This window comes from Echinops telfairi, unplaced genomic scaffold (genome assembly GCF_000313985.2).
Source record: "Echinops telfairi isolate 266 unplaced genomic scaffold, ASM31398v2 ScPeMD7_7469;HRSCAF=8507_1, whole genome shotgun sequence".
Classification (NCBI taxonomy): domain Eukaryota; kingdom Metazoa; phylum Chordata; class Mammalia; order Afrosoricida; family Tenrecidae; genus Echinops; species Echinops telfairi.
Genome location: NW_022111373.1, coordinates 143,251,554 through 143,264,943, shown reverse-complemented (window position 1 = coordinate 143,264,943; position 13,390 = coordinate 143,251,554). Strand labels below are relative to the sequence as shown.

Here is a 13,390-nt window from a genome sequence, read left to right as displayed (position 1 = left end):
TAGAGTTGGAGAGCCAAACGGGAAGAATATGCTCAGCATATCTCAAGCTGAATTAGTTGAAGAAAAAACTCAGCCCTTGAGTTTTAATATTGAAGGATTCAGTAGGCAAAATATCAAATGATATATGGAGCATCAAAAGAAGATAGAATATATACTGTACCAAAAATAACTGATTGACATTCAACTATGTCAAGGTAACACATGAACAAAACCTGATGGCAATGAAGAAGTCTAAGTTACACTGAAAGCATTAGCCAAAAACAAGGCTCCAGGAATTGATGGAATACCAATTGAAATACCAACTGCAACCAACTGACGAAGCACTGGAAGCACTTACTGGTCTATGCCAGAAAATTTGGGAGAGAGCTACCTGGTCAAGCAAATGGAAGAGATCTTATTTGTGCCCATTCCAAAGAAAGGTAACCCAAATGAAGGTGGACACAGAACCTATCACTACTGTCGCATGCCAGTCAAATCTGGAGGAAGATCATCCCACAACAGTTGCAGCCGTACAGTGCTGCCAGAAATTCAAGCTGGTTTCAGAAGTGTGTGTGACGCAAGGGTTATCACTGATGAAACTAGCTGACTCTTGTCTGAAAGCAAGACAAAACTAAAAGATATTCACTGTCTTATTGAGTATAAAAAGGCATTCGATGTGTGTATCATTATAAACTATGGATAGCATTGTGAAGAATGGGAATTCCAAAACACTTCATTGTGCTCACGTGGATCCTGTACATAGGCCAAGAGGCAGTTGTTGGAACAGAACGAGAGAAGACTGGGTAGTTGAAAATAAGAAAGTTCTTTTTCCTTATTTTTTCAGTGTTGCATCTTATTATAGTTATACAATCTGTATGCTGAGCAAATAATCCAAGAAACGGTACTGTTTGACGAACGTGGCATCAGAATTGGAGAAAGGTTAATTACCAAAGTACAATACACACATGACATATATTGCTTGCAGAAAACAAGGATTTGAAACACTCGCTGATGAAGGCCAATGACTGCACCATTCAATGTGGCTTATAATTCAGTGTAAAGTAAACCCAAATCCTCATAACTGGACCAAGAGACATCCTAATAAATGGAGAAATGATTGAAGTTGTCAAGGATTTCATTTTGCTTGGATCTCCAATCACTGCTCATGGAAACGGCAGTGAAGAAATCCAATTAATTGCATTAGGCAAATTTGCTGCACAAGGCCTCTTTAAAGTGCCGAAAAGCAATGTCACTTTGAAGACTTAAGGTGCACCTTATCCTCAATTGCTTCTTATGCATGCCAAAATTGGACAATGCATAAGGAAGACAGAGAATTCCACCAGAGCTAGATCTTGTGTCTGTTCCTCGATCACCCATCTCCTGCTAATCCCAGGAGGCAGACGTCAGTGGAACAGAGTGTAGATCCACTTGGCCAACTGTGGATTCATTACCTCTGCAGTCACCCACCTGTGCCTGTCACTGTCTGCTTCATCATCCCGTTTCCTGTCCGTCAGCTTCCACAAGTTGGGAGGAGCTCGACTTGACCAGCTGGACATACTTTTTTCCACAAATAGGCTTCCAGTGTAAGCCATTTCTTGATACGCGCACGCACGCACACGTGTCACTGGTTTAGCTTCTCTAGAGAACCTAACACAAGTGAGAAGTGTTTTGAGTCCCCATCTTACTAAAAGCCATGAACCAGGTTGTCATCCTTTGTTTCCTTAAGGCTGCTGAGACCACCACGCTGCCTGGAAGCACAGAGAATTCCCGGGACTGTCAGGGAAGAAGGGCCACCGGAAGCACATTCCAAGATCTCTGTCTGCAGTGGTGGAGGCTGAGACCAGAGGCACCACAAGCTGTAGCACAGAGACCAGGGCACAGAGCAAGGGAGCCAGGTCAAGACCAGGAGTCAAGACATGGAAACCGTGAGGCAGAACAGAGGAGCAGCACTGAGGCTATGGGACCACGGTACAGAGCGACAGGCAGGCTTCCTGGCCCATGGAGGTAAAGACCAAGGGGCCACACGGCTGACAGGTTAAGGACCAAAGGGAGGCTTGGCTACCAGCTGGGAAAAGGCACTGCTATGAACCAATGACTGTATCCATACTGTTTACAAATCCTGACTTGTGGTGAACTGTTCACTACCCTAATAAACCCTCATAATTGTGTGTTGTGGAAGCCTGTAGTCTGACCTGTGATTTGGATTCATCAGCCCCTTAAGCCACAAGAGTCAGGAGAATCCTCCAGACAGGTAAATGCCTGACTCATGGATTTGGGACCTGCCAGCCTCCACACCCAAGTGTGCCATGTGCTTGATGGTTCCTGGGTTCTGTGAGACACTGCAATCAATTAAAGCACCCAACGAGGTCAGAGAGCTGAACTGAGGACAGGAAAGACACTGATGGTAAAGGGATGGGGTGCTACCACACCTCGGGAAAGCTGGCCCTTTGGGACATCTGTAACCGCCCTCTCAGGGACCAGGCACGCACTCACCCTTCTAAAGGAAAAGAGTCCTGCAGCAGGCCTCCGCCAGAGGGTCCAGCCAGGGGTGGAAGTGCTTTCAGTTCTGATTAGTGAGTAAAAAAGTAGTCATTTCCAAAAGTTCATCCTGCGACAATGACAACAACTTACAAGCCTTCTTCCTTCACAATAATCTTTTATTCAAATAAAATTCTACTGAAACACAGTGCTCATGATCGCTACATATTTCCGCCCGCACAAGCTGGCGCGAACCACGGGCCGCCTTTCCCCTAGTGATGGTGCTGCTTGAACTGGAGTCCACAATAGCCACAGGTCCCCGTTTTGGTTTCTTTGTCCTGGAGAAAAGGCAAAAGGAAAGGCCTCATTTCCACACTCGACTTCGAATCCCCAAACACTTAAGACATTAGATGTCGAAAAGTACATGCAAACTTTGCAATACAGTGAAAAAGTATTGTTGTAATCTCATAGAAACCCTTATTAATCACAACTAACACAATGTGAACCTCGTGTTTCTTGACCCTCCATCGTGGTCTAGACCTTTCTGAGGGCGGTGCTATGATCTGTAACCTTCCCCAGAGCAGTCTCTGGTCTTCGGTCAACTCCAGCCCCTATAGCAGTTTGGACATCCTCCCGGGTTCAAATCCTGGCTGAGTTCTGGGAAGCAAACAAAGTCTAAAGGGGCATGGTCAAGGCTGTAGGGTGGGTGGAAAAGCTTTCCCAAAGAAATGCTCCTAGGACAGCCCTGCTACCCTCACCTCAAAGAATGAGCAGGTGCATGCTGGGAAAAACTTCCATAGTACATCTCTCCTCCTCTCTTTCTCCCTAAGGCAGTTTCGATTTTCTTAAAAGTTCTGATAAGCCTTCACAATAACCCTGTGTCCTTTCAGCAAACGTCTCAAGATGACCTCTTTGAGATCCCTTCAAAAAACACTCACCATAGCCTTCTGAGCTGAACCCTCTGCCCTGAAGTGAACTGGCCCGGCACGTGCCCCTGGAAGTCACTGTTGGGACTGGGCCGATTTGGGGAATTGGAATGCATCCCTAAGGAGGGGAGGGCAGGTACTACTGAGAGCACTGGTCAGCAGCCATGCACTGAAGGCAGAGACGTGTTTAAAGAGTTTGTCAGGAACGGATCCGGGCATGCAGGAACTGGGACCCTCGCAGCATCCCTCGGTGGCTCACCCGGGCATATGCCAAGAGAGCGGCTCATCACAGGCTCAGTGATTGTGTCCACTCCCGTGTCCCCGCTCCTTGTGCGTGAGTGGGCAGGGACGAGCTCAGACTCGGCTCTGCAATGCCTGTCCAGAGCGATGGTGAGGGAGAGCCTCCCATGGAAGATGCGGGCAGCAGGGGCCACCGCGGGCCCTCCTCTGGGCTGGGCCACAGCAGACACGGTTCATTCATGTGCCTTTCTCCTGACCAGCACCCAAGCGAACAGTGGAACCTGGGCTGAGGACAAGGGCCACCAGCTGCCTTGGGGCCACCCTCTGCGAGGCCCTCCTTCACTCCTGAGGCGCTGCACGCACGCCTGGACTCTCCCTGGGCCTCCCTCGGGTGGCCTGTGCATGGGCAAGGGGCTCCTAAAGGTGTCTTTTCACTGTACTTTCCCACATAGCTTTGCGGGCCCTCCTGTTGCACTTGTCAGTGGACACAGGTCACAATGGACCACGGAATGAAGGCTAGGAGAGGGGTCCTGAGGTGCCCCGCCCCATGTCCACCCTGTCACCACATGAACAGGAGAGTGGCTGGCAGGAGGCATCGATAGGGAAGGAAAGGAGGACTGCAGGTGGGGCTGGGGGCTTGGCGGGGGGTCAGCCCGTGCCCCAGCAGAGCAGCTAATGTGGTCCCCGTACCAGGTTTATGTACACTCGGGGGTGGCCCAGGGCGCCTCCGCCGCCATCACAGGAGATCACTCGGCTCTCCACCTCGCTCACAGGCTGCTCGGCGACCAGGTCAATGGCGAAGTTCTCATTCACCTGGACAGGAAGGACAGGACTGAGATGCTGACAGGCCACTTCCGAGCCAGGGCCTCTCTGAGCACCAGAGTCAGCACGCCCACTCCAGCCCTCACATCATCCCTATCACCTGTTCAAACACCTGGTTGCACCGCCACCCCCCACACACCCGGAACTGTTCATTCGGTTACGGCAGTTCCAGCGAGGAGAAATGCTGCAGGAATTCGGAGAACAGTGCCATGGGCTGGGCCCAACTGCCCGCCGGTCCCTGGCCCTGCTGAGTGCTGTCTGCCCGCCTGCTCTGGCCTCATCTCCAATCCACACCCCCCTCACACCGATTTGTCCACACACACCCCTTCTTCTCCCTGGCCATTCACGAGCCACCTGCATACATCAAGGCTTCCTACTTTTCAGTACGAGGGGCTCACAGGAAAATGGAATTAAAAGTTGGAACTTTTCCACGAAAAGCTTGACGCTCCCTGCCCTTCAGTGCTTTTCACATGGGCACTACCTGGCACACCTGTGCAGCTGTCCCCTTCAGGGGATGCAGTAAGACTGACACAGAACTCTGACGTCGTGGGTGAATTGTGCGGCCACCCATTATGTGCCCTGCAGTGGCCTGGCCTGGTATCTATGGTGTGGCCCTGTCCAGGTGCCCGGTACCTGTGGGTGTGATCGTCTCCCTGTGCCCAGTACCCTGTTTGGAAACAGGGGTTTTCTTTGGCTGACTGAAGTCCCATGAGTCAGCTGTGGCTAACCCTAAGCATTTCTGAGTGATAAAGAGCCCAGAATCTGTAACAGAGAGATGTGCTCAGTGGACGAAGCATGCCGAGCCACAGAAGGAACACTGGGGTCCCTAACAGCCACCAAGGCCAGGCTATGCTCAGGAACCCACTCGGTGGACCGTGGGTGGGGCCTGCAGCCTCCAGAGCTGAGGAAGACGTTCTTCCCCGCCTGTGGGATTTCTGTCCCAGGAGTGCTAGAAACAGAGACATCAATTCCCAGCGTCCTCGACGTCCCTCCTCCCCTCGCTGGGTGTGCCCACCCTTCTCCAAAGAGCTGGGCCAGAGGTTGCACACGCCCTTTCCAGGAGGCCTGGCTGCTGGCACATCCCCTCACAGGTCATGTGGCTTCAAACTCTGCAAGGCACCTGGCCCTGCCCCCCTTCCTCCTTGTCTGGTGGTCACTGATGATGTCTGCTGGGACATCAGGGAAATGCTGTCCACCAGCTCCTGCCACTGATGCACTGGCAGGCCCTGGACACGAACGACACATCTGGATTCTGAGTCAAACAGGCGGTGTAAGTTTTACACAGACAATGAAGAAAAGTGACCACTGGTTATGAATCCTCACAAGACACACAAGCAGCAGGAGGACAAACGGAGAAAAGACTGACGTCCTGGATTTCAGTTTGCGTGGCTCCACAACCACTGCCCCGGAAGCGGCCCCCAGGAACTCAAAGGAGGCACTGTGTCTGCTGCTCAAGGCTGCTCTGAAGTGCTCAGGAGCAAGATGTCACTCTGAAGACTAAGGGTGCCTGAGCCAAGCCCTGGCGTCTGGACCTACTCGTGGGGATGCGAACGTTGGACAACGGACAGAGGAGACCGCAAGACGGACGCCTTTGCTGATGCTGGTGAGGAACACTGAGGCTACCAGGAGCTGCAGGGGAACAGAGAGCTGTGTGCTAGAAGCGCATCCAGCGTGCTCCTTAGAAGCAAGGATCCAGACTTCATCTCCCACACGTTGGCCGTGTCAGGAGAGACCAGTCCCTAGAGAAGGACCTCATGTTTGGTAAAGTGGGGGCCGTAGAAGAGGAAGGCCCTCGACAAGATGGGCTCACCCGGAGGCTGCAACGCCAGCATGAGAACCGTGCGGCGGGTGCAGGGCCGGGCAGGCAGTGCTTCATTCTGCCGCACCGGCGCCGTGCTGAGGGGAACTGGCCCACAACGGTTCATTCTAACTTGGCAGACAGGAGTCATAATCAACTAGATGGCAGTGGGGAGACACTGCATTTAAAGGTAGTGGTAGGGTGTAGGCTTGCCCATCTCTTGTAGATTTAGGGTATCCAAGAATTAGTGGAGGGCTGGGTGTGTGGCTGAGCTACAACAGGTCCAATCTCAGGACAAAGCTCTCGGCTGACAGTTATTGACACTCATGCTTGGACGCATGGCAGAGGGCCATCACACTCCTCCTTCAAAGAGCAATCAAGCATCCTGGTCTGGTGGAGGTTTCTCTTGTGATGCCCTCTGCAGGCCCATCTGGGGAACTGGCCACAAGATGAGCCTTGTTCCCCTTCTGTGGGAAACAGAAAGATTTCTCCCAAGTCGTCTCCCCCAAATATGTTAGACTTAGGACACTGCTTTCAGCTAATGGTAAAAGTTATTTCCCTTAAGACAGTCAGCTACCAGACTGCTATCTTGTCCCACCTCGGGATGGGCCTGCTCCCTGGTGCTGGGGACAATGGACTACTTCTCCCTGAGACTTGCGACCATTAGCTTGGTTGGGGGGGGTGGGGGGGTGTTACACCCTACTGATAATGGTTCTTATGGAGATCCAGAGAATAGCTCAAACGCCCTCCCATGACATCCAAAGTTAAGCTGCCATTCTGAATCTAGGATCTGCCCATCTTGTCACATGCATACCCCCAATCCCTCCCCTTCCTATTGCGTGTATGCCCCTAGACCCCCTCTTCCCATTACTGTATAACCTATAGTGCAACCCCTTCCTGCGACGTATGTCTTTACTTGTAATTAGTGGGCTTGCACGCCCCCCAAAGGTATACAGGCCTGAGTTAGCAATAGAGAGAGCTCCTTCTCTCGGCTCCTCCCTTGGCCTCTGGTTGGTTCCCTGTCCTCTCCCTTCCTCGCTCCAGTTCTCTTTCCCCATGTCCTCCTTCCCTTCCCCCTCTCCCCACGTGGAACACCAAGCAGGGCTGAGGTGAGCATTGCTACCATGTAATGTGTCTGACTCCATTGTTTTAATATCTCTTTTATCTCTCATGCTCTCAATGACTTTAATATTTATATATCTCAACCGTACAACTGTGCTTACGGAACCCGTGATTAGTGGTGGGGCCTGGCAATCCCCCTACAACCACTCCCTTCGGCTTGGCAAGGAGCTGGCCACCAAGTGGGCCTACCAGCTGCCTGGGCGACCAACATGCACACCAGGGTGACAGTCTGAAGGAGGGAGCCTCGGCTTCTGTGTCAAACAATGGAGCTGGACTGACCCCCAACGTGTCCTCCCAGGAGTGTGGCTGCTGCTCCAGTCGGGGAGCAGAGCTTCTTTTTCCTTCCGGAAACTATCTGGCCATGCTCCGGGCATTCGCAGCAAAGGTCTCCGTGGCCAGCTGGGCACCCAGGACGTCTCCTGGAGTCCTCTGAAACGCAGCGTGTCGCCAGCATCTCGGACCCAGCTGGCGTGGAAAAGCAGAGCAGGACCACATCCCGAAAACCACTGGTCCCTGGTGGCCGGGCATGGAAGCAGCTGTGCTGCCCTAACACCGCCCAGCACCCGCCCTCACAGAAGCCCTGAGAGGGACCACAAGCTTACAGCAACATGGCAGTGTGCGCAGATGGGCTGCCAGCCACGGCCCTCCGCCCCACCCTGCCAGGTGCCCCAGCTAGTGGCATTGCCTCCACTGCCTGCTCGTCCCTGCTGGCAGCTGTGGGCATGGCCTGTGGGGACCCCTCCGTGCAGCCTCGTGCAGCAGGGAGGAAAAGACCCACAGGCACGGGCACGGCCTCACCCTGAACTTGAGGAAAACCTTGACAATAACTAGAAAAGCGCTGTTGACTTCAGCGCCTGTTGTTCTGAAGCCAGCCTGCTCTCTGACGTGACCTGGTCACCTCAGCCTCCACATGCTGTCGCTGAAGACAGAAGCCTCTGAATACCCCGAACCCACACTCAGACCTGTGCCCACGCCCCTCCCCACAGCCAGACCAGGAGCCCCTGTGGAAGGCGCAATCCCCTATGGAAAGCCCTCAGACAGAGACTCCGGTTTGGCTAAGCTTCTCCGCAGGGAGTCTTGGAAGGATGGGCGCCCGCCCCCAGGGAGCGCCCGTCACGTCACTGGCAGGCTGTCGTATGGGCTCCTCCAACCGCCTGGCTGACAGCTGGCCTGGCCGCCTGGCCCGCAGATGCAGCCCTTACCATACAAATGCCCCTGATGGTTTCAATCACAGGACGGCTACAGTGACACGTGTGTCACCGAGGCCACTGGACAAGCCACAGGCCTGCACGCAGGCAGTGACAAAGTGACACGAGTGACTAGCATGGGGGAGGCCCCTGTAACGGCGGCCGTGACCAGCCATCACTGACATCTGGTAGCCAGGGAAACCAAAAGCCAGGCCGTGGGGAGCCCCCCTCCCACCCCCACCCTCACCCCCACCCCCATCAGCACACACTTGGGAGGGCACCCAAGTCTCTTCAAGCCACCAGTCCCCCACGCTCCCACCCCTGATGGGGGCAGGGAAGCCTGGGTAGGGAGGGGGGTTTCAGGGGAGGACATGGTTGGAGAACAGCCAGGAGGGCTGACCATGAGCCAGAAATGGCCAGAAATGGGATGTCTCCAGCCACCGGATGCACAGCCTGACCCTCGTGTGTCACCACTGTAAGAGACAAGGCCCACTTGAACGGACCACCTTTCCTGCGGTCTGTGCACTCGGCTTCCTAAGGGGACTTCCCATCTTTCCTGGCCCCTAGGGAACCCACCAGGGATGAGCAGGGGATGGGGGATCCCAGGTAATCACGGCAGTGCCAGTGCTTAACGGACACCGTGAGCCAGCAAACAGTGCGGGTCCTCCCACACAGACCTCGGTCACCAGAGCAAGGTCAGCGAAAGCCTGAGGCCACCTCTTCAGCGTCCCACACGGGCTTGGTCCCCAGCCAATCAGGCTTGTTAGCCAGGGCAGCATGGGGGGCGGGCGGGCGCCCTCACCTCACAGCATGGACGCTGAGCTGCTCTTCTGCAGGAACTCAGAACCCCACGTGGGTCATGGACACGCACAGTCCGGGCTGCCCCAGGCGAAGGGTGGAGTGCAGGGGGCAGTCCCAGGATTCATCCCGAATGTGCCGGAGGGCGGAGCTGCCCCCATACAGCACACGCCCCCGACTGAACCGGATCCCAATAGCCAAAGGGTTTCAGAATTCTCTTCAACAGCCACCCTCCTCCGGGTTCCGGAGGGTCAGTCACCCCCCCTCTTCTCTGTGCACCTCCAGGACAGCTTAGGACACAGTGAAGGCACTGCTAGGCACCACAGAGCAATCCATGTGGAGAACTGGACCCCGGGATGATCTATTCACTAAGACCTTGACAAGAATAAGTGAAGGATGGTGGGAAGGCTCGTGGCTCGAGGCGGCCTCGGAGAACAAGCAGAAACCAGGAAAGCTGGACAAACCCCTGAACGGAGAGGGAAAGAGAGGCCAGCAGGCAGGTGGGGCTCAGGAAAGGAGCTCAGCCAGAAACGGGCGTGTTTAGGCAGAAGGATCCCAGTTCTAGAATGCTCTGTCTGGTGGTGACAGCTGGGCAAGGGTGGACTAACTGCCGTCCAACAGGTGGATCCACTCTGGCAAGAAGCCTGCTGAGCACAAGGTCAGCAGTTCAAAACCACCAGCTGCATCTCGGGGAAAAAAGGCGGCTTTCTAGTCCTGTAGAGTCACAGTCTGGGTATGCCTCAGGGACGCTGTCCCCTGTCACACAAGGTCACTGTGAGTTGGCATCGACTGACAGCAGGGAGCGAGGGCGAGTGCAGGGCAGCAACGGAGAGAAGACGGAAGTCGTCTAGGATCTCGTCTTTCATGGATGAACAACCAGTGTTCAAGGAAACGGAAGCCACGAGATCAAACCACGCACTGTGCGGGGTGAGCCTGCTGCACAAGGCCTCGCTGGAGTACTGAAAAGCAGGGCTGTCACTTTGAGGACTAAGGTGCTCCTGACCCAAGCGCCTTGGTATTTTTGATCACCTCATAGGCATACGAGAGTTGGACAGTGAGTAAGGCAGGCCGAAAGAGAAGGGATGTATGAGGACTCCTGATAATACCACGGACTAGTGCCATGGTAAAGGAGAAGGCCTTCAACAAGATGGACAGACACAGGACAGGGGCTGCAGCCACGGGCGCAAACATAAGGACGACTGTGGAGACGGCGCAGGATGGGGGGTGCTTCCTTCTGCTGTGCTCGGGGTCTCTGTGAGTCAGAACCCTCTTCTCGGGGGCACCTCACAAGAGAGCTAACTCCCATGACGCCGACAGTCATTTTTTTAAGAAACAGAGCAATTTTTGAAAAAACCAAAAACCCTTTTAAGGTCTTGGAGGAACCGAGCACAGAACTGAAAGATCCTGCCCCTACATAGGGAGCAGAACCACGCTGGTAACAACCCATGCTGCGGATTTCAAAGCAAAGCAAACCAGACAACAACAAACCCCAACATCCCACAGACAGAGTCAGCAGACATTCTGAAGAAGCAGGCCACTCTGGAATTTCTATGGTTCTCAAATGTTAGGAAGAGCTATTTATATGCAGGTCTATGACGAAAGCAAGCCTCTCTGACCACTCACCTCTTTCTGACGACTGACGAACCGTATCTGCCTATAATCTCTCTCATCGTAAACCTGCGGGAGGAAGAAAGGCCTGTGTTAGTGCTACAGCCATGTACTAGCCATTGGACAGATACAGAGCCACGTCTTCCTCCGCATCTAGACCATTGGTGGTCAGTCACCCGCGAGTCAGGCCCGACGTGCTCTTAGCTCACCAGGGAAAAGGCAAACAGAGTACAACTCTTTGGTCCAGAGAGAAAAATCTGGGAGGTGGGGGTGGGGAGTGGCCACTGGGAAATGGTTTCTGGGGCCAGGGAGGGGCACAAGAGGGCCACCCCACAAGAGGGCCACCCAACCTTCTCTTACATTCCATCAGAGAGCTTTAGTTCCTCTCTAGATCTATTAGCCAAGTGGGTCACCAACAGCAGTAGAATCACCAATGGCAGTAGTCATCCGTGCAGGTGAGATTAGTGAGTGTTTGTTTAGCACATAAATAGCACTCCCATGAATCCAGACAAGGAACAAGCCCAAACACCCAGAAGAAACCCATAGTCTGTCAAAGGCAATCAAATAGCTGCTGTGAGAGGCAGGCCAGGATCCGAATGAGATTCAGAAGCACACTGAGAGGGAATGGAACTGGGGTGGGAGGGCAGAGCAAAAGAGAAAACACTCTTTGGAAAGCCCAGATTAGGAGGGCAAGATTATAGAACATGCCTGATACAGAAACCAGACGGGGCTTTCGGCAAGGGAACCCCGGTGCAGTAACGGGTTACCTGTGGGGCTGTTAGTTACTGTAGTTACTCCTTAGGAGAAAGATGAGGCTGTCTGTTCCCCTAAAGACTTGCAGCCTCAGAGACTCCAGGGAGAGGCTCGACTCGGCCCTCATGGGTTGCCACTAGAATCACCTCAGCGGAGGGTTTTGTTTGCTCTACGGGGCGACACAAGCAGTACAGCTACCTTACTGATGCATCCTGTGGTGTAGTTAGGGTTGAACACTGCTTTCTGGGTTCTAGACAACAGGGCTTACGTCATTAGAATGTAGTACTCGATACCGCACAAGCATTAAAATACTGGATCTAAAAATGAACTTGGCAGATGCATACGGGACATAGTAATGTCACGCCCACAGGATACACCCCATAACCCGCTGCTGAGTCGATTCCATCTCAGTGACCCTATCGGACAGGGCACAACTGCCTGCTCAGGCTGCCAAGGCCGTGTTGCACCGACGGCTGCCGGCCGGAGCACAGCCAGCGGTGTTCTTTAGAAGCACGAAGAGCAAGACTTCAGAGCACAGACTTGGGACCGGTCCCTGGAACAAGACTTGCATGGTAGAGGGTCAGAGGCTGAGAGGAAGGCATGGGTTAGCAGAGGCTGCCACAAGGGGCTCGAACACAACAGGATGAGGCACTGTTTCATTCTGCTGCACCGAGGGGAAGGATGAGCAGGGACCTAGTGCGGGGCACCTAACAACAACTCTTTACAGAGAACTAGCAAACTCCACCACCCGCCTTCCGTGGGTTCACACTGCGCACCCTGGGGTGAACTGCAGTGCTTAACCCCCGGTGCCACCGGTCTCCTTTTATCCACAGGATAACACGCTTTCCATGGCGCCTGGGGAAGCAGTGTGTTACATGTTGGGCTGTTAACTTCAGGGGCAGCAGTTGGAACCCACCACCTGATCTGAGAGAGAAAGTTGAGGCTGCCTCCTCTGGTACAGATTTGTTGTTGCTACGTGCCAAGGAGTCGGGTCCTACCCATAGCAATGGCCCTGTGCCCAACGGAACACTGCCCGGTGGGGCTGTGCCACCCTAACAAGGGTCCCTACGCTTGAGCCCATTGTTGCAGCCACTGTGCCCATCCATCTCGTCCGAGGGCCTTCCTCTTTCGCACTGCCCCTACACTTCACCACACGTGAGGTCCTTCTCCAGGGGCTGGTCTCCCCTGACAAGTCAGACACCCATGGAGGCTGTTCAACCCTGCCCTGCGGGCGGATGAGATTGGGGGGAACTATTCAAGAGCAACGAATAACGCAGGCTTGCAGTTAAAAGACTCGACAGGCCCCTTGATGATGCGAACTCAATTGAAAAAATGCCACTAGCAACATCCCGGCACGGGAACACTGACTGTATGGCCAGGGCCGTGCAGTGTTTCCTGCGGTTGTGCACGGGGTCGAGCTGGGTCCCAGCGACTCCGTGACAACATCCCGGCAGACACGAGCGGGGAGCCGTTCACTCTGTGCCAAAGGCTGGGTATTCGCGTGCGTGTGCACGTGGGTGTGGGCTAACCAGGCTGGACAGCTCAGTTACCGTCCGAACGGGGCGCCTCCATTCCCTGGAGGTCAGCTTTGGGACCAGACACCGGACCCGGGTCGCGGGGGCGCATTCCCGCCGAGCCAGGGGCAGGAGGAAGGGCGGGGGGCGGGAGGATGGCCCGGG

General features: G+C 54.2%; 1 protein-coding gene across 1 annotated transcript; it reads right to left on the bottom strand.

The window, feature by feature from the left end:
* Positions 1 to 2,618: 2,618 nt before the first annotated feature.
* NDUFS6 (NADH:ubiquinone oxidoreductase subunit S6) lies at positions 2,619 to 13,337 on the bottom strand. The gene is made up of 5 exons (XM_045285285.1): positions 13,262 to 13,337; positions 13,080 to 13,143; positions 10,974 to 11,046; positions 4,314 to 4,436; positions 2,619 to 2,795 (listed from the first exon to the last, which is right to left on the bottom strand). The coding sequence occupies exons 1-5, from the start codon at positions 13,335 to 13,337 to the stop codon at positions 2,730 to 2,732; spliced, it is 402 nt and encodes a 133-aa protein (XP_045141220.1). The 3' UTR covers positions 2,619 to 2,729.
* Positions 13,338 to 13,390: the final 53 nt, after the last annotated feature.

Bases quoted from the DNA above. Each gene is read 5' to 3' on its own strand.
- NDUFS6 (XM_045285285.1), bottom strand. From the start codon at position 13,337: ATGCGCCCCCGCGACCCGGGTCCGGTGTCTGGTCCCAAAGCTGACCTC. The intron at 11,047-13,079 runs GTCAGTGTTCCC...GCACTAACACAG, and splicing joins TGCACGGCCCTGGCCATACA to GCCTTTCTTCCTCCCGCAGG. The intron at 2,796-4,313 runs GTACGGGGACCA...CCTTTTCTCCAG, and splicing joins CCCGAGTGTACATAAACCTG to GACAAAGAAACCAAAACGGG.